Raw genomic sequence first — 23,483 nt, forward strand, 5'->3', positions numbered from 1 at the left:
ATCTTATATTCTTTCAACCGCGGCATATCCCCTAATGCTTATCTCCGGGTAGCCTTTGCGACCGCTTCAATTTTTTGTCCTTGACCTCAACAATCACGCAATTCGCGCCGACCCTGACTCGAAACTCTCCATATGGCTGACATGGTAAAGCCGGAGCCCGATGACCGGACCGCTGCTTCCCCCTCAGTCAAATTGGAGGGCGATCCGGGCCCTGCAGGACCTTTCCTGAGCAATCTGGCCATCCATTTCCCCGACATTGAGCACACTTCGTCTTTCGCTTGGGAGAGGGAAAGTGAAATGAAGATATCGGAACGCGTTGCCACCAAGCAGAAAGCGCTTGATGATGCTTTCCATTGTGCAGAAGGAATTGTTAACCTGATCACCACTACCTGCGACGGAGAAGGCCCGGATGTCGGTCATGTTCAGAAGGATTCGGAGATCCAAGCATGGAAGGAAGAAATATGTCAGTGGTTTCGTCAGATGCTCGTTGATCATTAGCTAACCATGTCTACCCCAGATCGACTCAAAGAGCAGCACATGTCGTTGGAAATACTGGTTGGTGTAGCCGGTGCCACGGGTGCCGGGAAAAGCACCATTCTCAACATGCTGCTTGGAAGGCCCCATCTTTTACCATCGAGCAACTCGGAGGCATCGACTGCATCGGCATGCCAGGTTAAATATAACCATGACGACAGTCCCAACCACCTGTTCAGGGCCGAGATTGACTGCCATACATACCAGGAGGTGTTGTGTGAGCTCAAAAAGCTCTATGAAGCCTTCGGGCAGACTTTTGATGAGGAAACCCTTTCAAGTCAGATGGAAAGAATGGAACAGCAGGTCAACAACGAGGTCTTTATCCGCGAGGAAATGAAAAAGATAAAGGCCGTGTGGCACCTAGAACGCGAACAAGTTGAGAATATGACACCAGAGACGTTACTCGACTCCAATGCACATATCCGAGAACTTCTCGGTAGTACGCAGTCTATCAGCTCTGCTGATATTAAGGAATTTGCCGAACTTGTCAAGCCATACGTGGATTCCTCGCCCACTCCACAAGGGTTCGAGGTGTGGCCGTTGGTTAAGCAAGCCAAGCTTTATGTCAAATCACCCGTACTCAAAGAAGGGATAACACTGGTTGATCTCCCCGGACTTTCGGACGCAGTGGAAACTCGTGCCAGGGTGGCTCAGCGGTTTTTCGATCGACTGGATACAACTATCATTGTGACTCGTTCTAGTCGAGCAATCGATGAGAAGACAGGAGTTGACCTGATGAATGAGTATCAGGCTCTCCAGATGCAAGCGAACGGTACCTTTCGGAAGAAACAATTCTGTGTAGTTGCTTCACAAATGGACGATATTGACGTGGAGGGTTTCAGGCTTGGGTCTCAGGTGGCAAAGGCCAACGTCAACTTACAAAGCGATATTGAGGAGATTGACCGTATAACGTTGGAGAAAGGGGATACAGAGAAACAACTTAGGACCCAGAAAAAGAACGCCGAAGTATGCCAAACAAGGTTGGAGAAAGCCACTCGTCTGCTTAGAACATTGGAGGCCAAGAAGAACATCGGTAAAACCCCCAAAGCAGGTGAGTGCCCCCTAGTTATCTGTCCCTTGGAAATCCCCATTTAACGATATGGCAGAAAAGTTACACCTTGAAAAGCTGGAGAAGGCACGAAAAAAGGTGTCATCACTCCAAGCACAGCTGGCCAACCATCAAACAATCGTCGATCAACATCACAGGAAGTTACATCAGCTGGATGAGTCTTTAGAAGCCTGTGAAGGTCGTGCAAAGTGGACATGCATTCGCATGCGCCATGAATACATCGCCGAGAAGATCAAGAAGAACATGAAGAGCAAACTTTATTCCTCCCAGGATCAAGGTCAAGATACCAATGCCGAGAACGATGGAATTGTCGAGGTCTTTTCGGTGTCGGCCAAAGCATATCGCAGCCATCTTGGAGGCCGGCCTCCAGAGAACTTCCCAGGAACATCGTACACTGGTATCCCACAGCTTTTGGCATGGCTCAGAGTGTCAGCTCTGGAGAAGCGGGAGGCTCATCTCGATGTGCTCCTGAAGGCCCTGCAGAGGCTCTTGAATGGCATACAACAATGGTCGAACGTCATATCTTGGAGCCAGACAGTCTCGTTCTCGAGACGGACCGTTGAAGGGATTCTTTCCAATGTACATGAGAATCACAAAAAGGTAAAGCTTACTTTTCTTGGTGATGAAACCTTATACTGACGTCAGGCTCCCCTATAGAACCTCGACACCGAGCTTCGTCGTTGGGCCGACATTATTGTTGCAATTGACCCGTTTGAAAGCATCAAGCAGGAGCTTATGGTGTCGAATGAAGCTGTCGGTACGGTCGTGCTCAAGTGGGCGTTCAAGTATCCAGAAGATGCCAGAAAATTGGAGTACATGGCACATAGCACGTACAACGCTATTCTTCGTCGAAACGGTGGGCCGTTCCTGAGCCGTGGTGGTGAGCGTCGGTCGTATAATTTTCCTGAATCATTGTAGGTTTCTTAAGCCCCTTTCTTCCTCTCTGGGATGCTTGGCCACGCAACATTTTATATTGACAACTTCCAGGGCCGTTCCATTTCTAAGAGTCATGTCGGGCAACTGGCAGACCGTACTGCACAAGTATATTCCCTCGCATGAACCTCTAATCATGAAGCCTATTACGGAAATGTGGCACCGATACGTCAACGAACTGGTTAATCAAATTAGAACGGCGGCGCCAGCGATCTTGCCTCAGCTGCAAGAATGCCTCCCAGTGTTGAGACGCATCCTTGATGAGATACAGCTCAGGGTGCGAGAGATTTTGAATGGACTCTCCAGGAGTTCATCTGACATTCAGCCCGAGTTCCGGGACGCATTACAGACGCGTCTCGTGCCCCTTTTTGCGCAAGCACTTGAGATCACAGGTGTGTGATACTTTGTTTTGAGCCCCGGCTTCTTATTCTGCCAGAAGCTAAGCTAAAAACCCCTCCTCACAGGCACCGGAAGCTACAAAAAGCGTCGCGAATACCTCCAACAGCATGTAGTCGAACGGGTTCAGCCAATGTTTGACTACGCCTACAAGAGAATGGAAGAGGCATATGGCATCTACCGGAAAAACGTACTGTACGATTTCGTGTACGTTTCAACGTTCGCCTTTGACAAAGCCAAACAGCACTTTGATCTTTTGTTGGCGAACTTGAAGAAGACAAAGAAGAGCAACACGAGGAATGATTCCCCTCGCCATAAGGAGGAAGTGGACGATTCTATTGCCTTGAAGCATAATGTGGCTCGCTTGGCCCAGGAGTGGGAGAATATGTGGCGGTTTCCAGGACAAGTCGAGCATATCTCTGACTCTCTCGAGTTACCACTGAGGTTTGTGAAGCGCTCCCATGACCTCGAAGATATGGAGGAAGATAGTGATGAGGAAGATGAGGATGAAGATTCTGATGACGGGGATATTGATATGGATGAGGATGAGGAGGAAGATGAAGAGTGATATGGGACGTACTTGAGATTCTGGCTGAACAGGATGGAGGTAGAGGCTGTTCTTGGTGGATGATGAAAGTTATTCCTGTGGTAACTTTTCTGGTACCTCTAGGCTCAAATTTCGATGTACTATTCCAGCGGATCGATAGGTTACACTTTCATGGTTTGAATGCACATCGAGCCCAATGTCAGGGTGAAGGTTGTTACGAGTGGTCGTTGATTGACGACTTGATCGGAGAACTAGATCAGCTTATCTTTTCCTATCTTTTCGATTTTCTGATGGACGATACTTTATCGACCTGCCCCGAGCAACTGGAACTCCCGGTAGATGGATTTCAGAGATGGAAGCATGTGGATGGTTAGAAGAACAAAGTTTTCTGCGTTATCTTTCTCTCGAGTTCTTGACAACGCCGCTTCTTCGTCGTTTCTAATGTAGAGCAAGTAGCGCATCTTCTACTAACAAATCAGGTTGACGAAGCTGAAGAACTCTTGCCAGGTGATGTTCAGGGGAAAGCGAATGCGAGTGTAGATCTATACCCTCTTGACCAAGTTCACTGGAGCTTGGAATTAACAACACGAGGGATATTCTCCGTTCCTTCGACCATCCCGAGGTTGTTTTAATTTGTGTTGCACACAAGATCCAGATAAGGTTGACCGCGGCGTTGAGGTGCAGCACATGGACGGCAGTTGAAGTTTAGGTGGTGATCCACTAACAGCGCGCCAATAGCACGAGGTAAGTGCCCCTGTTCCACTACTGTATGTAGAGTACGTCATACGGGGCATCCCTACACGCTAAACTGGACCGGGACTGGGTCCGCTATCAGCTTCCATTCGTTCGTTTGTGCCTGGGCCGTGATGTTTTTTTTCTGGTTCTCTGTAACCTTCCTCTTTCAATCACACGGAGGTTGGACCAACGTCCCCCTCTTTTGCGGTAGTGATGATACCCCTCATCTGAAGTCTCGATTGGCCAAATCATTATTGCTTTTACCTCGGCTCCTCGTCCTCCTCCTCGCCCTCTCCTCTCGTGCCTTATCGCAACCGAAGCTGCGGACGGAATATCTCAGCGGCCAGACGCAGTGCCACCCACCCCTCTTCCTCGATCCAGATCGTGATCCGAAATATACAACCTACGAATGTTGTACTCGATATGCTCCGAACAGCCCTCGTGATGCCCGAGTTGCATTCGACGTGACAGCACAGAATCTAATCTCGTCAAATCTCCCGCCAGAAGGAGAGGTTCTACCAACCATGTTTGTGGGTTAGGACACACGGTGATGATTGGCTTCTGATCATGAACCACATATCGAAATTGTATCTGCCTCGGAACATTGATGGCGTCCTACCACTTCGGATGTTGAATCAAACGGCATCGCGTTGCAGCTCGCCAGAAGCCCTGTGCGTTACGGTGGACGAAGGAAAACTTGGCAGAATGCCTGATCAAGATCGAGGATGATACCCCATTGGAGTCTTTCCCATGTTCGACAAGGACCGCAAGGACCCTCAGATGGACACGACGATACAGAAAAAGCATGGCCGGAGCTACAGATCGCTTAGTCGCAAATGGAAATGGAAAACACCCGACCCACCATCATGAACAACAAGCGTGGGAGATCCTCCGATTGGGTTGGGTTACCGCCTTGCCCTTGATCTTGGCAGTATCGTTGCTGTGAAATCAAGTGGGACTCCAACCCACGCTTCGATCTTCCACCGTACAGATCCGTGCGGGGAGCGTAGATGGTCGTGTGTCTGTCCAGGGAGGATGAGATGGGTATAGATACGAAGCCTTTCCCTAGCAAAGGGGATGTTTGGTTCTCTTGAGCGACGTTGTCCCAAGTCCTCTTCTTCTTCAAGGGTATGTAGGAACAGGCTCTTTTGAGACATCCTTCTCAGATCCAGACCTCCACTAACATATCCCAGGCACAGGTAGCCAGCATCGCAAGATGCCGTACTATCAACAAGACCGCCGCGGTGGCATGGCACCTCCCAGACGTCTCATAACCATTGCCGTCTCCATCGTTTCCTTCTTCATCCTGACTGCTCTCGCTATCGCCCAGTTCGGCCCCTCCTCCGAGTTGCACGCTCGGAAGCTTGCCCAGCGCATCGAACATGCCCAGCGCGCCAACCTCCAATCCGAACCGCGGGACACTTCTCTCGGTGACAAGTATTTGATCGGTGTCGGGAAGGCCGACGTCACCGGCCCGGTTGTCGAGGTCGGCTTGGGCGGGTATGCGGACACCAGCCAGGTCGGAAGCGGTTTGCGCCAGCGGTTGTACTCGCGCACCTTCATCATCGGCGAGACCAAGAACCCCAAGAATCGCGTGGTGTATATTGTGCTTGACACGCAGAGTGGAGACACGGCTGTCCGCAATGGTGTTCTGGATGCGCTGAAGGGGATGGGAGACGAGTACTCAGTTTATGGCCAGTCCAACATTGCGCTTACGGGAACGCACTCGCATTCCGGACCGGGTGCGTGGTTCAACTACTTGTTGCCTCAGATCACGTCGCTGGGGTTCAGCAAGCAGAGTTATCAGGCGATTGTGGATGGTGCTGTGCTGTCGATCAAAAGGGCGCATGAGTCCCTTCAGGAGGTATGAACGAACAGACTATACCTGCTGGAACAGGACTAACCGGAATAGGGTTACCTCGACATCAGCACAACCGACATCAACGACGGAAACAATAACCGCAGTCCCTCCGCATACCTCGCCAACCCCGAGTCCGAGCGAGCCAAGTACCCCTTCAACACCGACAAGACCTTGACCCTCCTCCGGTTCCGGAGAGCTTCCGATTTGAAGAGCGTCGGTGTCCTCACTTGGTACCCCGTTCACGGCACGTCCGTCTTTCAGAACAACACGCTCGTGAACGCCGACAACAAGGGCGTTGCCGCATACCTATTTGAGCAATCCGTCAAGGGCGACAGTCGTGCTGCTGATGGTTTCGTTGCCGGCTTTTCCAACGCGAATGTGGGTGATACGACGCCGAATACGCTGGGTGCCTATTGTGATGATGGTACCGGTGCCGCATGCGACTTCGAAAGCAGCACTTGTGCCGATGGCAAGGTGCAGGCTTGTCATGGAAGGGGGCCGCTTTTCCAGAAGCTGGATAAGGGCGTAAGCAGCTGCTACGAGATTGGGAGGAAGCAGTATGCTGGAGCCAAGAATGTTTGGGTAAGTAGTCTTTTGCGTTGGTGTGAAGAGCAGTTGCTTACAGATGTTAGACTTCTCTTGATTCAAGCTCGACGCCGGTTGTTGGCTCTACCGTGAGGTCATTCCACTACTTCCACGACATGCGGTACTACAAGTTCAACCTCGACAATGGCACCGAGGTCCAGACCTGCCCTGCTGCTCTTGGTCACTCCTTCGCTGCTGGCACCTCGGATGGCCCTGGCGCTTTTGACTTCACCCAGGGCGACTCTGGTGCTCCTAACAATCCGTTCTGGTCCGTCGTGGGCGGTCTTTTACGAGTTCCGTCCGCTGAGCAGACAGCCTGCCAAAAGCCCAAGCCCATTCTCCTCGACGTCGGCGAGATGGACAACCCTTATGTCTGGACCCCCAACATTGTCGACATCCAATCCTTCCGTGTCGGCCAATTCTTCATGATCATCTCCCCTTCCGAAGCCACCACCATGTCCGGCCGTCGCTGGCGCGACGCCGTCAAAGCCGCCGCCAAGCAACAAAAGCTCACCGGTAGCACCGAGCCCGTTGTTGTCCTCGGTGGTCCCGCCAACACCTACGCCCACTACGTCGCCACCCCCGAGGAGTATGCTGTCCAGCGCTATGAAGGCGCTAGCACGCTCTTTGGGCAATACGAACTGCCGGCGTACATCAACCTCACACTTTCTGCTCTCCCTTACCTCTCCCCCAGCTCTACCAGCTCGCCACCCCCAGGCCCTAGCCCGCCTGACAACAGAGATGGCTCTCTATCGTTCATCACAGGAGTTGTTTACGACGGCGCTCCCTCCTCCAAACCATTCGGGACGTGCATCACGCAGCCATCTTCTTCTTATACCCGCGGCAGCGTCATCACTGCCGTCTTCCAAGGCGCCAACCCCCGCAACAACCTGCGACTGGAAGGCACCTACGCCGCGGTCGAGAAACTGGGAGCAGATGGAAAGACGTGGACGCAGGTGCGGAGTGATGAGGATTGGAACTTGACGTACGAATGGAAGAGGACGAATGGGTTGTTGGGGTATAGTGAAGTGACGATTAGGTGGGAGACGAGAACGGAAAGTAACGGCGAGGGAGATGATCCGACAGGGACGTATAGGATTAGGTATTACGGGGATACGAAGGCTGCTGTTACTGGTAAGGTTACGGAGTTTCAAGGGGTTAGTAGGGAGTTTAAGTTGACTTAGGACAAGCCGATTGAGGCGGTGGCTTTTGGGGTAAGATGGGTGGTAATGAATGGCATGATAATGAGAAATGATGATGATGGGATGAACGCATGGTTTTGGTATAGAAACCAGGTACGATACGACCGAGCCATGGAAAACATTCGGAAAGTCCAGACCAACCCAGTACTGGAAAAAAAGAAACCGAGATCCCGACAACGTGCTACCTACATCATTCATTTCCCGGAGAAAGATGAACAGACTTTTGCAAAAAAGTAACACTTCCGCGGTCCGTAGGTCTTACTTTAACAATCACCCCACGTTTCTTTCCCCTCCCCCTGATGCGGGCGACGAGTGCTCTTATCTTTCTTGGTACCTGACTTAGGTATGCTATGGCATCTCCGCGGAGCCTCAATTGATTACTTGGGTGTAAGGAATTGATCGCCTCTGATTGGTTGGATAAGGGTCGCTGCTATCAGTAGGTTACTTCACCTAGTACATAGTATGTGTAGTGTAGGGTAGTGTACTGTACTGTACTGTGCTGTACATACCTATGCAACGAATGAACCAAGGAATCCGGAAACACGAAATCCAGGAACTGGGGAAAGACGAGCGGAGGCTGAGGGGGGGGATGCCGTGGAGATGTCCTTCTCCGGTGACTTACAGCGGGCACTTCTTTACATAACTCCCAGTGGCGTCGCGACCAAAAGTTCGCTTTCCCCTTATCGTACGTTTTATCGCTACTTGCGTTAGGAGCGTTTGAACATTGTCGGAGATGTTCGTTTTTGCGGTTCTATCGAAGTGATTTTGGCTGTTTTGTTTGTCATGTATCAGACTGCTGGATTTCAATTGGGGTGTATGGTAGGGTAGGTATGGGTTTTGAAGGCGTCGATTCATAAAACCAATTGATATCCAAACATGGACGGAGTGTAGTCTGTTCCTGTCTTCCTTTCTTGAAACCATCTTGCAGCAATTTCTTTTCATTTCATAACCTCTAGTTGAGGGTTTTGGTTTGGTTTGTCCACAAACTCCATGTCGATTGAACATTCGGAGTTGATCCTTTGAAGTTGTTCTTCCTTATACTATACTATACGATACCCTTTCCATCAACCAGAAACTCGTTCTTCCATCGTCAGCCAGCAATGGCGAGCACATCATCGGATATGGCTTCAAGTACAAGTCAAAGTACCACCACTTCGAGAAAGAGGATTGTCGTCGTGGGATTGGGCATGGTTGGTATTGCTTTTATGTGAGTTCTCCCTCAACTTAACCCAATGACTCTTGCCTTTGGGTTAGGATTATTTATGGTGGAAGTCAAAGAAAATGACACAAGCTGATACGAATGATAATACACAGCGAAAAACTCATCAAACTCGACACCCAGCGCCAATATGAAATCGTCGTCGTCGGCGAAGAACCACATGTAGCGTACAACCGCGTCGGTTTGACCTCCTTCTTTAGTCATCGCGAAGTTGAGCAGTTGTATCTTAATCCTTTGGAATGGGTACGTTCTTCCAGTCCTGCTCCTCCTCTCTTTCCTTTCCCCTTTTTCTTCTGTCCCTTTCCCATTTCCCTTTCCCTTTCAATCTACCGAAACAAAAGCTAACCCTCAACAGTACAAACAACACCTCCAAACCTCCTCCCTAACGCACCACCTCTCCACCACCGCCCTCTCCCTTTCCCCCGCCACCAAATCCCTCACCATCTCCCCGCCCCCCTCCACCCCCTCCCTCACTACCCTCCCCTACGACCACCTGATCCTCGCCACCGGCTCTCGCGCCCTCTTGCCCACTTCCACACCCGGCCACGATGCGTCCGGCGTTTTCGTTTATAGAACCATCGCCGACTTGCAGTCCCTCATAACATGGTCATCCGACACTCAAATAAAGGGATCAACAGGCGTGGTAGTAGGTGGCGGACTACTAGGGTTAGAAGCAGCCAAAGCCCTAATGGATCTGCAAGTATTCGGACGGGTGGTGGTGATCGAAAGAAACGGCTGGGTTTTATCTCGGCAGGTAGACGGGGAAGCCGGGGCCTTGGTATTGGAGGGGGTAAGGGGGTTGGGGGTTGAAGTTCTCACGAGAAAGCGGGTCAAGGAAGTCGAGTGTGATCAAGGAGAAGAAGCGGAAGGAAAAGAGAAAAAAAGAGTAAAGGGGATACGCTTCGAAGACGGGGAATACCTGGCTTGTTCGACCATTTGTTTCGCGATCGGGATCAAAGCCAGGGACGAACTGGCGCGACAAGCGGGGATTACGTGCGCAGAGCGCGGTGGAGGAGGCATAGTGGTGGATGACTCCCTCCAGACCAGCGCGCCGGACGTTTATGCCATTGGCGAGTGCGCCAGCTGGAAAGGCCAGACGTTCGGGTTGATTGGTCCCGGCGTGGAGATGGCGGACGTGTTGGCGTTTAACTTTACGCAAGCGCATTTACATACGCCGCGCGTGTTCAAGCGGCCGGACCTCAGCACCAAGCTCAAGTTGCTGGGTGTGGAAGTGGCCAGCTTCGGCGACTTCTTTGCCGACCGCGATGGGCCAAAGGAGTTACCGCCCACACTGAGGAGGGAGCTGAAGAAGAGCGGCGGCAAGGCGGAAGTGAAGGCACTCACCTACAAAGACCCCTTCCTCTCCGTCTACAAAAAGTACATCTTTACTTCCGACGGGAAGTACTTGCTAGGCGGCATGATGATCGGCGACACAACCGACTACGTCCGTCTCGTTCCGCTAGTCAAGACCCACAAAGAGCTGGACATTCCTCCATCGCAACTCATTCTCGGCGCCAAAAAGGCCGGTGACGATGGAGACGACGACCTCCCAGACGACACGCAAATCTGCTCCTGCCACAACGTCACCAAAGCCGACCTCGTCGCCCCTCTCAAGTCCGGGGAATGCACCTCCCTAGGCGACCTCAAGTCGTGCACCAAAGCCGGCACGGGGTGCGGCGGGTGCATGCCCCTGGTGACGTCCATCTTCAACCGCACCATGGCGTCGCTGGGGACCGAAGTGAAGAATAACCTCTGTCCGCACTTCCCGGAGTACTCGCGCGCGGACTTGTACAACATCATCTCCGTCAAGCGGCTGCGTACTCTGCCCGACGTGATGCGCGAAGCCGGCGCGGATGCTGATAGCTTGGGGTGCGAAGCATGCAAGCCAGCCATTGCTTCCATTTTTGCTTCGCTGTGGAATGATCATGTTATGAGTCCTGCTCATCATGGCCTGCAGGATACGAATGATCGGTTTATGGGGAACATCCAGCGCAACGGAACCTTTTCCGTCGTTCCTCGCGTTGCTGCGGGAGAGATTACGCCGGAGAAGCTGATTGTTATCGGGGAGGTGGCCAAGGAGTATAACCTCTACACTAAGATTACGGGCGGGCAGAGAATTGATATGTTTGGCGCACGGAAGCAGGATTTGTTGAACATATGGAAGAAGTTGGTGGATGCGGGCATGGAGAGCGGGCATGCGTACGCGAAGAGTTTGCGGACGGTCAAGAGCTGTGTCGGGACAACGTGGTGTAGGTATGGAGTGGGTGATAGCGTGGGGATGGCGGTCAGGTTGGAGGAGAGGTATAAGGGGTTGAGGGGGCCGCACAAGATCAAGGGAGGAGTGTCGGGGTGTACGAGGGAGTGTGCAGAGGCGGGGAACAAGGAGTGAGTGTCCCCCTTGTGATGTTTCTTTTAGTCGATCGATCGATGAAGTACTAACAGACAACAAACAGCTTCGGCCTCATTGCCACCGAAAAGGGTTTCAACATTCTCATCTGCGGCAACGGCGGCACCACGCCCAAGCACTCCGTTCTTCTCGCCAAAGACGTCCCCCCGACCAACGTCATCCCCATCATTGACCGGTTCCTCATGTTCTACATTCGTACCGCCGACAAGCTCCAACGTACCGCTCGCTGGCTTGAGGCCCTTCCCGGTGGCATCGACTACCTGAAGGAAGTCATCCTCGAAGACCGGCTCGGTATCTGCGCCTCACTGGAAGCTCAAATGCAAGAGCTGGTAGATAGCTACTTTGACGAGTGGGCCGAAGCTCTCAACAACCCAGCGATGCAAGAGCGATTCAAGCAGTTCGCCAACACCGACGAGGGCCAACCACCCATGGAAGTCGAAATCGACCGCGGGCAAGAAAGACCCGTGATGTGGCCCCGCGAAGACCAAGGCGGTTCAGCCAAGGCGGATTTCAAGGGCTTGCGAGACAAGTGGTCATCAACCACCTGGCAACCCGTTCTCGAAGCATCCTACTTCCAGGGCGCAGACGACCTCCCCAACGGGATATCCGCCAGCATCAAGCGCGGCGACACGCAACTGGCCGTCTGGCGCATCAAAGGGAAGTACTATGCCTCTCAGCAGATGTGTCCTCACAAGCGCACCTTTGCTTTGTCTGACGGTTTTGTTGGCACCGATCCGTCGCCGTCTTCTTGTTCTTCTACCGCCCTGCCGCCATCACCACCTAGTACTCCTCCCCGGTCTTCATCCCCTGTGACATCCTCACCTCAGTCTCCCACCTCCTCTGCCACACCGGCAACCACAACCTCCTCATCTTGCACTACCAACCCTTCCGGTCCTTCCAGCCCTTGGATCTCCTGCCCCTTCCATAAGCGAAACTTCTCGCTCACGTCGGGGTCATGCAAGAACGACAACGAGCTCTCTATTGCCACATTTGATGTGGAAGAAAGAGACGACGGGATGGTGTATATTAAGCTGCCGCCTGTTGATGAGCTGGACAGGGAATTGGGGACGAAGAAGTGGATGGTGAAAAGGGGTGAGGCCGGTGAAGGGCAATTCAGGGAGTTGGACGAGTTGAACAAGAGTAAGGGGGTAGAGGGGAAGAAGGGGAGGAGGGGGAGGAAGCCGGGTGCTAGCGAGGCTGGGAAGGAGGTTGGCAAGAAGTTGGTTGAGGCGGTTGGGGGAGGGGGCTGTGGTGGGCCTGGGTTGGAGTGGTGATAGCCATGAGGTGGCTTCCATGATGTTTCTGGTCAATGGTTGTTAATTATGGTGGTAAGGATTGGGAGTATAGGTGTTATGACGCTTGGTATTTGAGAATAACCAGACATAGATGCTGTTTGAATAGAATCTGAAGCGTTTCCACTAGGTGTCCGTCTGGAGATGATGGTATACGTTTAACCTGCTACAGTCTTTATGTCTTGAACACTCATCCGTAGGCTGACACTGGTTAGTTGTGTTCGCTGTCAACGCAATCCGAAGGTAGCTCCAATCAGTTACGCCATGTTTCTATGTAGAGTATCGTCAAATCCTCGGAGTTTCGTTCGTGATGCTTGCTCCAAGTGAAGTCCCTCAACTCTGTGGTTGTGATAGGACGGACTTGAACGCAAGGGAACTTCCCCGGGTCCGCGTGACCATCACGATTGTTTCTAACTTCCCCCTTAATATGCCCAGTATCTCCCAAGTAAACAAAGGACTCCTAGACATTCGTGAAGCAGTCAGCATATGTAGTGGACGTACAACTCATTCTGATACCTCTCGCCAGGCTTTCCCGACAAGTGACCAAGGCTGCCAACATTCCACCTCACAACTCCCTAAAATACATCCTATTCCATGTTCGTGGCTGAGAATGCCTGATCTTTAAGCACATTGGTGGTGTGAGCGCTTCCAGATCAGGAAGTCGTGGGGTGGTATCAGTGGCTTGAAGCCGCGCGAGACCTGAGCTCGGGTCGGGTTCGTTGGGGGAGATCTTTCGACTTCCGACGGGAACGGACGGGTGTGGACGGATTGACGGGTGTAAGCGGTCTGACGAAGATCTCTCTCAATCTGTTTCTCGGGATGTTGAACAAGATGATCAGCAGGGAGCCCTCGTCATGATGCAGGGGAGATGAAGTCAAAAGCACACCAGATACGGTTCAGCCTCCCCCTTTTTTTCATCATTGCTGTGACCCGGCAGGCTCGTGTTCGCCAGCGACGTTGACGCCTCATTCGGGCACCTAGGTAGTTTTGTTGGAAGAACGAAATGTCGAGTTCAGATGGTGAAGCTGGGGCAACACCGAGTAGGTACCGTCCAACATGCCAAATCTTTAGTTCACGGCGTGGTAGAATGCAGTGAGGTTGTCGAGAAGAGAAAAAACAGTGGCGGCCACAGGTCCTGTGACGACAGGCGCCTGCCTGGTACCTGCCTGGTACCTGCCTGTATGCCTGCTGTTCACCCACGTCTACGTCGGGCGGTCTACGTCTCTCCGGCTTGCGGCTTCGTTGCAGCTGCTGGCCGTTCTTTCCATTCCATTCCATCCCATCCAGAGGGCACGCCTGCCTAATATGATAACGACACTCATAAGCTCCTGTCTAGTAAGTACCTTCCTTCACTTCCATCGCCGCTCAATGGCCGTTTCAGAGGTCCGACAAGGCGGTCAGTTTACCAATCGTCATAGAACAGATTCTTGTAGGCTCGTCGTACGGGGATACATCACAGGAATTGTTTAGATTTTCCATTTCCCAAAAATCTGCCTTGAATCTGGGGTGCGTTCTATCCCCAAACAGGGCAGGGATGAGGTGTTGGATAGAAAAGATTACGAGGAATTGATAGGTTTATTTAATATCTTGTTATTACTCGAGTTTCTACTACAGAGTGACCCAACGGTACGTAGCTACCGAGTACGGCACTCGATGAGATGGGTGCTCAACAGCCTCCAGATTGAAACCTAACTTAACGGGCAAAGAAAAAGTCGCCTCTTTTCACTGCAAACCTGTTTCATACAACAAAACTGGCTTACTTTTTGCTATCAAATTTCCATCCACCTTAACTGACCCGTGGACATTTTCCGGTCCTTACATTACCCGGCCGGCCGGATCGGATCGGACAGGTCCCACTGATTCCCCAATTCTCAACAGGTCAGATGCCGGTCTAGGGCATAACATCACGGAGTCACAGGACCAGGAACTCAATACCAGACCTTCACAGGATTATGAAGGTATGAACATCTTTCTGGCCTCCCCAAGTACGTAATTACCGAATTCTAACACTACCCTTACGACCCCTCCAACAACGACAGTTATGTATCCAGACTCCGAACCAAATCCCAAGCTCCCTCCGTGTGTTATCCCCTTGTCAACCATGGAACCCACGGTTCATCTCAGGACTCAGTTCCATTCGGTCTTGAACAAATCAGCTTGCAAACCGTATCCCCGGAAGACCCAGTAATGAAACGACGAGGGAGCCAGGCCTCAAGCACCAGATCTAGGCATGACTCTAGTGTAAAGAAAGTCCTGGTGGACATCCCTGACTGCCTGCCGTTCGGCATTGGCACTCTGAGTTAACAACGCCGGTAACCTTAACCGTCTCCCTTTTATCCGGCCCCATTTAGCCTAAGCGCGACGGAAAGGCGATGCCTAATCGTTAAGCTACGGACGGCTAGGGCACGACGGCGGCATGGTATGATTTGAGATTAGACCCGTGAATGAACTTGATGAGCTTTATTCTTTCAGCTGGGTATGATGGGATCTGGACTTTAGCGGTTGGCTCGCTCTATGTGATTACACGCTGATAGGTTTATGCACCTGTTCAGTCGCCATATTTTCCATGCTGCCCGTAGTTGACAGACACTTGCCCGAGCTTTGAACCATAGCGTGTCCAATAGACTCCGCGTACTTAATGTCCGTAAGTAGCTCAGATCCGGGAAAGTGATCACCACCTTCTTGGTTCTCTGCCTGTCGGTACCGGATAACGTGTATGCTGGACCCCTATCTATGCACAGTACCCCGGAAATTTCGTCGATCATGGTGGTCGGTAGGGTCTACACTATTTGGCTGCAAGCACCCAGTTACAGTTGATGTAACATGTACAAGAACCGTTTCCATGGACGTGAAAAGGCAGAAGCTTATTTTGGTTCAATTGTTCCAGACCTGGAGAGAACAACTTACTATGGAGCGCTGCTGGTTAAATGTAGATCGTTATCATATAGGTCAGATGAGGTTCACCATCCAGTCGAAACATGATGGAAAGGCACGGAACTGTGCCAGTGCGCGCTGAGCGTCGCTGTGCCACAGACGTGGTCGCCGAAAGAATGGAAAACGTCTTACAAACCCAGGTCATATACAACTCTCAGGTTGAAACGAGATGAGCCATCAAAGGGACGGACCGTGTGGGTTTCCAAGGCGGTTGACGTTCATGTCCAAGCTTCCCCGAAGGCCTTGCTTGGCACCCGAAAGCTTACTTGAGGCGATATAGATAAATTCAATATCTTTCCAGGGGTAAATATTTCCGACAACTGATACGAATAAAGTATCGATTACTAACTAACCCGTAGGCAATTTACCAAGGAGGCTGAAGGTGGGATATCCTAGACTTAACTTCTCGAAGCATACCGAACCATCCGGAAGGTATCGGAGGATTGTCATAAGTATTGAGTTAACTCGATGGAGATCTGGCTACACAACAGCAGCCACACCCCCATGGAGAGGAAATTAGATGTGCACACTCCTAAGAAATGCGGAGGTGCCATGCTTAGAGATCTCTAGTGTGGAATCCCACCCACTGATAGTTGCCCGGATTACATCAGCTCTTTTGCTCAGAGTACGACATCATTAAGCAAGGCCGCATCAGCAGAGTATGAGCAACAGTACCATTATGTGTCTCAGTACTCTTGGTGTGACACGGTAGATGCGCCTGATGTGATCCGGGGCAGCCACCCGACATCCGTACCGAGTACCACCATGAACTGGCGCGTCTGCCCCCCACATTCGCAGTTCATGGGGAAGTACAAGCATGGGCTCGAACTGCTAGTCTCCGGGTAGTATGGCAGGAATACTAGTGAATCCCATCGCAGGACTGAGCACACAAGAGTCAAACTTGCAAAAATGGAACTCCGGTATCGAAACTGGACTGACCCGCATGGGAGCTTGAAGGCATGGGATGAGTTGAAGGGATTGAGGGCCGTGTATTCTTAACACTCTGGCTCCGTCTTTCTTCTTGTGGCAGTGTCGCGTCGGACCAGTGACACAAACAAGTTGACCCAATGTCGTGCCACAACGGTGAGGAGGTCAAGTGAATGAAATCCAAATCAAACGGCAACACAGGGCTGCGCCATTGACAGGAGAGAAATCAATACTAATACACTATTGAGTCTTGACGATGAGACATCCCAGCCCAAGGCAGCGGGGTAAACCGGGGAGAAGAGAAGTGTCTTGGCCTTCTATGGCCGCTGAAGAACATGTTGTCCGTGGTGGCTTCAAGACAAGTCCGGGGCCATGGAGGACAAGCTCGTCCACATGACGAGCCAAATATATGGTGGCTGAGATATCTTGAACCAGATAGATGACGTGGGAGTCTTTGGAACTGTCGCCCAGCAGGCAAGTTGCAAAGCAAGAGCGAGCGGCGAGTCACCAAGACTCCTGTGGAACGGCCAGTTACCATCGTCCATAAGCAAATACGGTTCTGGAGGCCTTTATGGTAACACTTGTCCATCTCAGGCTTGTTGCTCGAATTCCAGAAAAAGGACACTGGCGGCGGGCCGAGCACCAGTGTAATATCTGCAGTGTAAAGTGCTCCATGAACGGGTCGATGTCTGCGAATTGGCGAGGCTTCGTACGCATGCCAGCGATCTGGGACGGGTTACGACATCCTAAAGATATACTCGGGCTGCACAAGTAATATCCGGTCAGCCCTTTGTACGAACCGTCAGAACCAATCGAGAAGTGAAGCAAGGCCGAACAGGCGATGCGCTCTGAATTCGAATCTAGTCCTCCAAGTCAGGAGTTGAAGTTGGCAATTCAGTGGTAACCCATATTCGTGGACATGAATCAATAGCCGGCGGCTGTTGGATGTTGGCTGTGGCGCTTTGTGGGCCATGTTTTCGCCGTTGCTCACGCCAGACTCGAGGAAGATGGAACAAGATGGTTCCTGGAAGATTCGGGCGAAGAGCCGAAGCCACTTGGTAATCGTTGAGGAGCTGGACAAGATCAAGGAAGTGAAAATAGCGGGAGTGTCTTGCAGCTGGGCAGCCTTTGGTCTGGACATACTAAGCTGATGCCAACGACTCGTTACGCTCGCGGCTGAGATGGTGGACACTACCAGTCATGACCCCACAGCTGGCCACCCCCCTCAACTGGCCACCTCCACATACATGACCAGTAGTCAGATAACATCGAAAATTGGCCATTTTTGCAGCGATTTCAACCATTTGAGATGTTTATTGATTAATCCTGATGCTCATGAATGGTCTGGAGTATTGACTCAATAGCTCTCTCGATGGGTTGTAGTGACGACGACGTCGTCGTTGCCGTAGCAACCCGCTGGCGCTTAGGGGCTTGCTTTAAGGCTTCACGAGCTTCTATAATACTCTCTACACGAGCAAATTTATTATTACCCCCTTCTTTAACCTTCCTTTTACCCTTAGGCTTTTATAACTCCAATTGGGTTTATAAATATTAAATCTAGTAGTCTTTTATAGCGAATTTAGCGTTTTTAATATTAAACGCTTTAACCGACTTAGTAAACACCCTTCTAATGTCACGTATAAGACTAAATATCTCTTTCCTAATACCCTTATAGATATCCCTGGACTTTTGAGGGGTCTAAAAAACGACGTTCCGGTTGATAAGGGCTGTTTGCGGCGGCGTTATAGTCCGGACTAGTTCGTTAGGGACGGCGGGTAAGGTATTGTTATCGAGAATGGCCTCTAGGTTATTAAAGATAATAAATTTGTTTATTAGCTATATTCTAATCTTTTTAAACCTTAATTTGAGGTTTCTAGTATTTACCCCTAATTGTAAGGCTTCTTAGTAGTAATAGAAGAACTATTGTTTATTTATTAGCGCTAATACTAAAAAGGAGGTATAATCTTTAGTTAAATCTCTGAAATACAATTTAACGGCGGTAAATATAGATCGATCGAGTAGCTGGGTTTTATAAGAGGTATAGGGAGGTAAAAAGAATAATTGAACATTGTATTGAAATGCTTTAACGATAAAATCGTTAGATAGATAATTTAAATATTTATTAAGGATTAAGAAACGCTAGTTATCGTTAGCCGGCTTTATTTCTAGTAGATAAACCTCCTTCAACTACCGTAGAGTAATCTCTAAATTACTCCATCTAGTTAATATACTATCGAACTTCTAATTCTTAAGCTTATTATCTATATTATTAAGAAACCACTACCCTTGAAGGTTAAGACCAGAAAAAATAATAATAGGAATTAACCGTTTATTAATAACAGTCTTATACTCGATAATAGATACTTAAACTATTACATCGGTTATTATTAAGTATACCTTCTTTATTAGGGCAGTCCTAAGTACTTTACCATCCTTTAATTCTAATTCTTAAAGACTATACTTATCTATATTCGAAATATTAGTAGGAACGATACCTTTATTGCGAAGTTGGGCTTCTAGAAGGTCGAAGAATTTCGTAAAGGCTTCTTGGGTAGACCCTCTAATTCTTACTAATTCGAGTAGTTTGGAAAGTTTGGTCCTAATATCGGGGTTATACTTCAAGAATCGATCGATCTAACGGGCGCCTAGCTTATTATAATTATGACCGTATTTGAGGATAGATGTAGCGAAACTAGCAATTTAACGACGGTTGGGAATACGGCTAACCTTCTCCTTATTTAATATCCATTTGTAAATAAAATTTTCTTAGGCTGGTGATAGCCTTTAGGCGGGGATCTTGACGTTGCGCTTGGTTGGGATGCCTTTGACGCAATTGCCGAGGGTAGACCGTAGAATCCTATACTTCTTCGCTGCTACACGCTAGGAAAGTCCGTCGCGAATATCCTTAAGCGCTTGCTCAATTAAAGACGAGCTTATTGCAATAGAAACGAACGCGATCGGGCTTGATTTGATGCGATTGTTGTTGTTGGGAGAAGCAGGGTGGTGATGTTGTATGGGGGAAACGGCGGTGTGGATGTGGCCAGTTGAGGGGGGTGGCCAGCTGTGGGGTCATGATTGGTAACATCAGATTTGGTCGTCATTAGGGCTGATGGTGTCTCCCCAGATCAGTCGAGGTCTGTCAGCCCAAGCAACCTCAAGAGCCATGTGTATTTGTGGTAAAACGACCTCGTGATGACATGTCTTGGTTGTAGTACTTCGTTGTCTTGTATCAGCATCGCCAGCGCACAAGAAACGGAGGAGCCTGGAAATACTGTGCGGGTAATTGGTGAGGCGCAACGAATACGGTGATGGAAGCTGGGAAAAAGAAAACTCACAAGCACTGCATGTTAATTGGCGATAATTCCCGGAAATCAAAGAATTTAGCATTCAAACCCAAAGTTTTCAATCGAAAATTGCGTTCCAGCTCAGCCAAAGCAGGAGCAGCCTCTCACCCTTCCCTACATCGGGTAGGTACATGCTTAGCGCGAGGTGCACCGTGACGTTCTTGCCTCCCTTCCTTCTCAGCAATGGGTCTCAATGAGGGGTATTTTCTTGAATTTTCTTTCCTATTAGCAACAAGCAATTCCTATTTCTTGGGGAATTTGAATGTGATTCGTCGCTCTTCCGCGACATAAAGTATCCTGATATCAAAACGTGGTGTAAATAAACTCCAAAAGGTTGGTCAGGGGTAAGCTGATTGCCGCATCGGAGGAGATTTTGGTGGGATGAAGGTGAAGTGACAAGTGACAGAACCCCCACAGTTCCCCTCACGCCCCGCTAAAACCCCAGCTGTTCGCAGTTGCGGCCTGTGCGAGCTGACATCATAGGCGGTCTGGGCCTGGAACCTCCCGTCCCGAACTTCTCTTCTTACCAGTCGGTGTCTTTACCTCACCGACCTGGAGGCGAAGCAGGAGAAGTAGTAATCGGCCCGTCAAGCCAGCCTACCTACCGTCCTTCGAGTCATTATACATGATGATAGAAAGTTTATTATGATTAAATTCACCCATTTTATCTCGCAATCATTCAGCCTCTGTACCTCGATGGCCTCCGTTTCAGCTCGGCACTTTTGCCACCAACAGATGTACCATAACATCAATTCGATGGGGACCATCACGCGTGCGATGTCATGTTCTTCTCGATTGGTTCTTATTCAAGATCTGAGAGAAATAAACCAGAGAATCAATCGAGCCAGTGTCTGGAGATGGTCTCATGGACGCGTGATCGCCAAATGATCTTCCGCCTCTGACAGAGTACCAGTAGGGTCTCTGAGTGTAGACCACTATTACCAGACCAGCCTTTCTATATCCCAAGGCCAGGGTAAGTAGGCAAGTACTGTAGGCTTCCTTTGTGCGGCAGACCAGATGACAAGACTCATCTCGTTTCAGCCCTCCCAAACGACGACCGTCATGCCAGCGGGAGGGCAAAGTGGTGAGCCTGTTCCTTTCAAATCCCATTACCCTCCAGGCAGTTCAAGCACTCAGGACATCACCACCCGCTCTGGGTCACATTAACAACAGTCAGGCGGTAACGATGGCACGGCGCGGCTCACCTATCCGTCAGCACCGAGCAGGAGGGTGGTCATCATCTCATCCGGGGAAGCGATCATGCATTGTCGGCGCATCTCGTTGCCGTCGGTAGTTGGAGTTAGATAATGAGCCGCTGACTCATAACTGATCCTTCTGATTGCGCTGTATCATATACTTATCTTTCGGGCAGGTATTGGCCTTGATTTCCTTTGATGGGAAAAGCCCAAGTGGTGGAAGGTTAGCATCCTCCATTAACCCTAACCCGATCAACAGGACAATTGTTCCTGCTCTGGTGGCCGAAATTTACCCAAACTGTACGTTGGTGTATTCCAGGTAGTAAAATACGCTCATGGCATATCTTCGCAGCGTATCACCGAAACATGGAATGTTTCCTCGAAATCACCTTACTTTTCCGAGGTTTTCGACTTGCCAACCAACAACAACCACACTGGAACTACCTCGGAGAACCTCAAGCCAGAACCCAATGCTCGGATCTCGACCAAACGCACACGGTGAGGCCAAAAGAGCACAGCGCGGCAACCAGCATGAAAATGAGCAGTCACCTGAGATCACAACTCCTGCTGAGCCGCATCCTATCCCTCCCGTGGAAACCTCCGTCCCACGCGGCGGTCACGTCGTGAGTCTTGTTGGTGCTCCAATGGCATGAACTGACAAAAAGGGGGGGGGGGGGGGGGGTGGCAAATCTTGATAAGCGAGGCATTGGGTAAACTTCGACAGCAGCAGCAGTAGAGCGGCCCTGTTTCTAAGGTTGACTTGAGTTTATACTAACCTTCGCTGATACTTTGAGTGCGGCGTAAAGAGGCCAGAGAGGAGAGCTTCCCCTCGCACGTGCTCGCCGGGCATACCTGACCGCCAGCTACCTATGGGCAAACGACTTGATACTATCGGCCGGGATGCATGAGAATCTCCGGGGGAAGGGCTCGGGCTCATGGTTACACGCGGCTGTGATATCCTCTAACGGTAGGTCGCTTGGCTAAAGTTCAGGGCGCTGCTCGCGTTGTGCCCTTCCCAGGACAGCCTTTTCAGCCTTCCTGATCAGGCAACCTAACGCCGCCTTGTATGTACCTTGTCCGGCTCACTGGCAAGGAGTCGCAGTCGGCGGGAGTTGTCACAGCAACATTAATCAACGCCAAGCGCAGGAAATAAAGTGATGAGAAGATCAGCTCCCTGGATCGGCGACCAACCTGGATCACCCTAGGGTACTCAGCTACGAGCTCCTACCCTTTTCTGGGACAAAGCGACAGACTCGGCCGTTTCATCACCATCAATCCCGCAATCACCACCCATGAGGAAGGGCTCGGTATCACTCCCAAAACAGACCATCAAACATCTGGAACTTCTCCACGGTGGGCACATGACTCTATTCAGAGCAGCTGTGCCTCACTCCGTTATCCCGTTGTCCCGTTTCTAGGCGAGCCAGGCGTGCCAGGGTTATGTGCTATGCCCCCGCGGGGGTGCGGAACGACTGTGACGCGGGGCGGGCCATAAGAAAATGTCAGCGTAGCAGTGTTGAATAGTTATAATACATGTCAGCGCGCCGAACGACTGGCTGTTGCCTTGTCCTGGGGGTAGCATCGCGAGTGAGGCGGCGCGGGGTAGCTGGTCAGGTAGGTACATCTCTCAGAGGTACACTGTAGGCACTTAGGGTAGGAGCCCGGTACCTTAATAATTGTTCATAAGAGATATAATGGGAAATTGATTGGGCATTTTATCACCTATATCGAAGAATGCCTAACATATCCAACTCCGAGAAAAGGCCAGGCCTGGGTGTATTGAATGAGCCTTGGACCCTCGAATGAATGTTACAGTACCTAAATCTCTGCTCCCAAGTCCTTTCCCCCCCACGTTTTCCCACAATTCCATCAAATACCTAGAGGTAGCTAAACACAGAGCAGCAACACAAACACAAACACAAACACAAACATGTCAAGTGAAGCTCTCGTCCCCCCCCGCTACCTCTACCACTACGTTACTTTACGCCGTTGCTCTGCTCCATGTTTCCTCTGTCTTTTTCGTGCTTCATCGTAGGTAGACGATAGCACAAAATCGTATCCGCTGGTCTGTAGCACCTTCCAAAGACTGTCCACTTGACTCCTTCACCGGCTTCCTCTCGTAGCACAGGTCAAACACAGGTTAGCACAGGTTCTACTCGGCGCGCAACCAGTCAAAGCACGGGTGATTACAGGACGTGGACGAAGAGTTGGGGTATAGACAGATGTTTTACAGTGTATACGGAGGAGGGTATGGGTAAGCCCCGAGAATATACCTAGGTAGGTACTTGTGGTTGCCTCTAGG

General features: G+C 50.5%; 8 protein-coding genes across 8 annotated transcripts; 6 read left to right on the forward strand and 2 right to left on the reverse strand.

Moving 5' to 3' along the window:
- Window positions 1-132: 132 nt before the first annotated feature.
- Window positions 133-3,500, forward strand: B0T23DRAFT_429139 (uncharacterized protein; the record flags this gene model as incomplete). The annotated part of the gene is made up of 6 exons (XM_062840172.1): window positions 133-463; window positions 518-1,585; window positions 1,641-2,203; window positions 2,261-2,517; window positions 2,591-2,928; window positions 3,001-3,500. The coding sequence occupies 6 exons, from the start codon at window positions 133-135 to the stop codon at window positions 3,498-3,500; spliced, it is 3,057 nt and encodes a 1,018-aa protein (XP_062693379.1).
- Window positions 3,501-4,259: 759 nt separating this feature from the next.
- B0T23DRAFT_152913 (uncharacterized protein) lies at window positions 4,260-4,936 on the forward strand. Its single transcript, XM_062832572.1, has one exon. The coding sequence runs from the start codon at window positions 4,346-4,348 to the stop codon at window positions 4,751-4,753; it is 408 nt and encodes a 135-aa protein (XP_062693380.1). The 5' UTR covers window positions 4,260-4,345; the 3' UTR covers window positions 4,754-4,936.
- Window positions 4,937-5,430: 494 nt separating this feature from the next.
- B0T23DRAFT_429140 (Neutral/alkaline nonlysosomal ceramidase) lies at window positions 5,431-7,844 on the forward strand (the record flags this gene model as incomplete). The annotated part of the gene is made up of 3 exons (XM_062840173.1): window positions 5,431-6,078; window positions 6,127-6,657; window positions 6,708-7,844. 3 exons carry the CDS (start codon window positions 5,431-5,433, stop codon window positions 7,842-7,844), a joined length of 2,316 nt encoding a protein of 771 aa, XP_062693381.1.
- Window positions 7,845-8,983: 1,139 nt separating this feature from the next.
- On the forward strand, window positions 8,984-12,762 carry B0T23DRAFT_316520 (nitrite reductase; the record flags this gene model as incomplete). The annotated part of the gene is made up of 4 exons (XM_062834938.1): window positions 8,984-9,069; window positions 9,177-9,324; window positions 9,437-11,466; window positions 11,535-12,762. The coding sequence occupies 4 exons, from the start codon at window positions 8,984-8,986 to the stop codon at window positions 12,760-12,762; spliced, it is 3,492 nt and encodes a 1,163-aa protein (XP_062693382.1).
- A 6,840-nt stretch (window positions 12,763-19,602) lies between these two features.
- On the reverse strand, window positions 19,603-20,230 carry B0T23DRAFT_380842 (uncharacterized protein). The gene has a single exon (XM_062837227.1). The coding sequence runs from the start codon at window positions 20,026-20,028 to the stop codon at window positions 19,726-19,728; it is 303 nt and encodes a 100-aa protein (XP_062693383.1). The 5' UTR covers window positions 20,029-20,230; the 3' UTR covers window positions 19,603-19,725.
- Window positions 20,231-20,623: 393 nt separating this feature from the next.
- Window positions 20,624-21,317, forward strand: B0T23DRAFT_380843 (uncharacterized protein). The gene is made up of 2 exons (XM_062837228.1): window positions 20,624-21,069; window positions 21,163-21,317. Exon 1 carries the CDS (start codon window positions 20,631-20,633, stop codon window positions 20,871-20,873), a length of 243 nt encoding a protein of 80 aa, XP_062693384.1. The 5' UTR covers window positions 20,624-20,630; the 3' UTR covers window positions 20,874-21,069; window positions 21,163-21,317.
- B0T23DRAFT_404925 (uncharacterized protein) lies at window positions 21,191-21,518 on the reverse strand (the record flags this gene model as incomplete). Its single annotated transcript, XM_062838946.1, has 2 exons — window positions 21,191-21,320; window positions 21,475-21,518. The coding sequence occupies 2 exons, from the start codon at window positions 21,516-21,518 to the stop codon at window positions 21,191-21,193; spliced, it is 174 nt and encodes a 57-aa protein (XP_062693385.1).
- B0T23DRAFT_412889 (uncharacterized protein) lies at window positions 21,447-22,672 on the forward strand. The gene is made up of 4 exons (XM_062839499.1): window positions 21,447-21,804; window positions 21,988-22,148; window positions 22,328-22,335; window positions 22,387-22,672. Exons 1-4 carry the CDS (start codon window positions 21,548-21,550, stop codon window positions 22,597-22,599), a joined length of 639 nt encoding a protein of 212 aa, XP_062693386.1. The 5' UTR covers window positions 21,447-21,547; the 3' UTR covers window positions 22,600-22,672.
- The last annotated feature ends 811 nt before the right edge of the window (window positions 22,673-23,483 follow it).

This window comes from Neurospora hispaniola (assembly GCF_033458365.1).
Source record: "Neurospora hispaniola strain FGSC 10403 chromosome Unknown B0T23scaffold_4, whole genome shotgun sequence".
Taxonomy (NCBI): Eukaryota; Fungi; Ascomycota; class Sordariomycetes; order Sordariales; family Sordariaceae; genus Neurospora; species Neurospora hispaniola.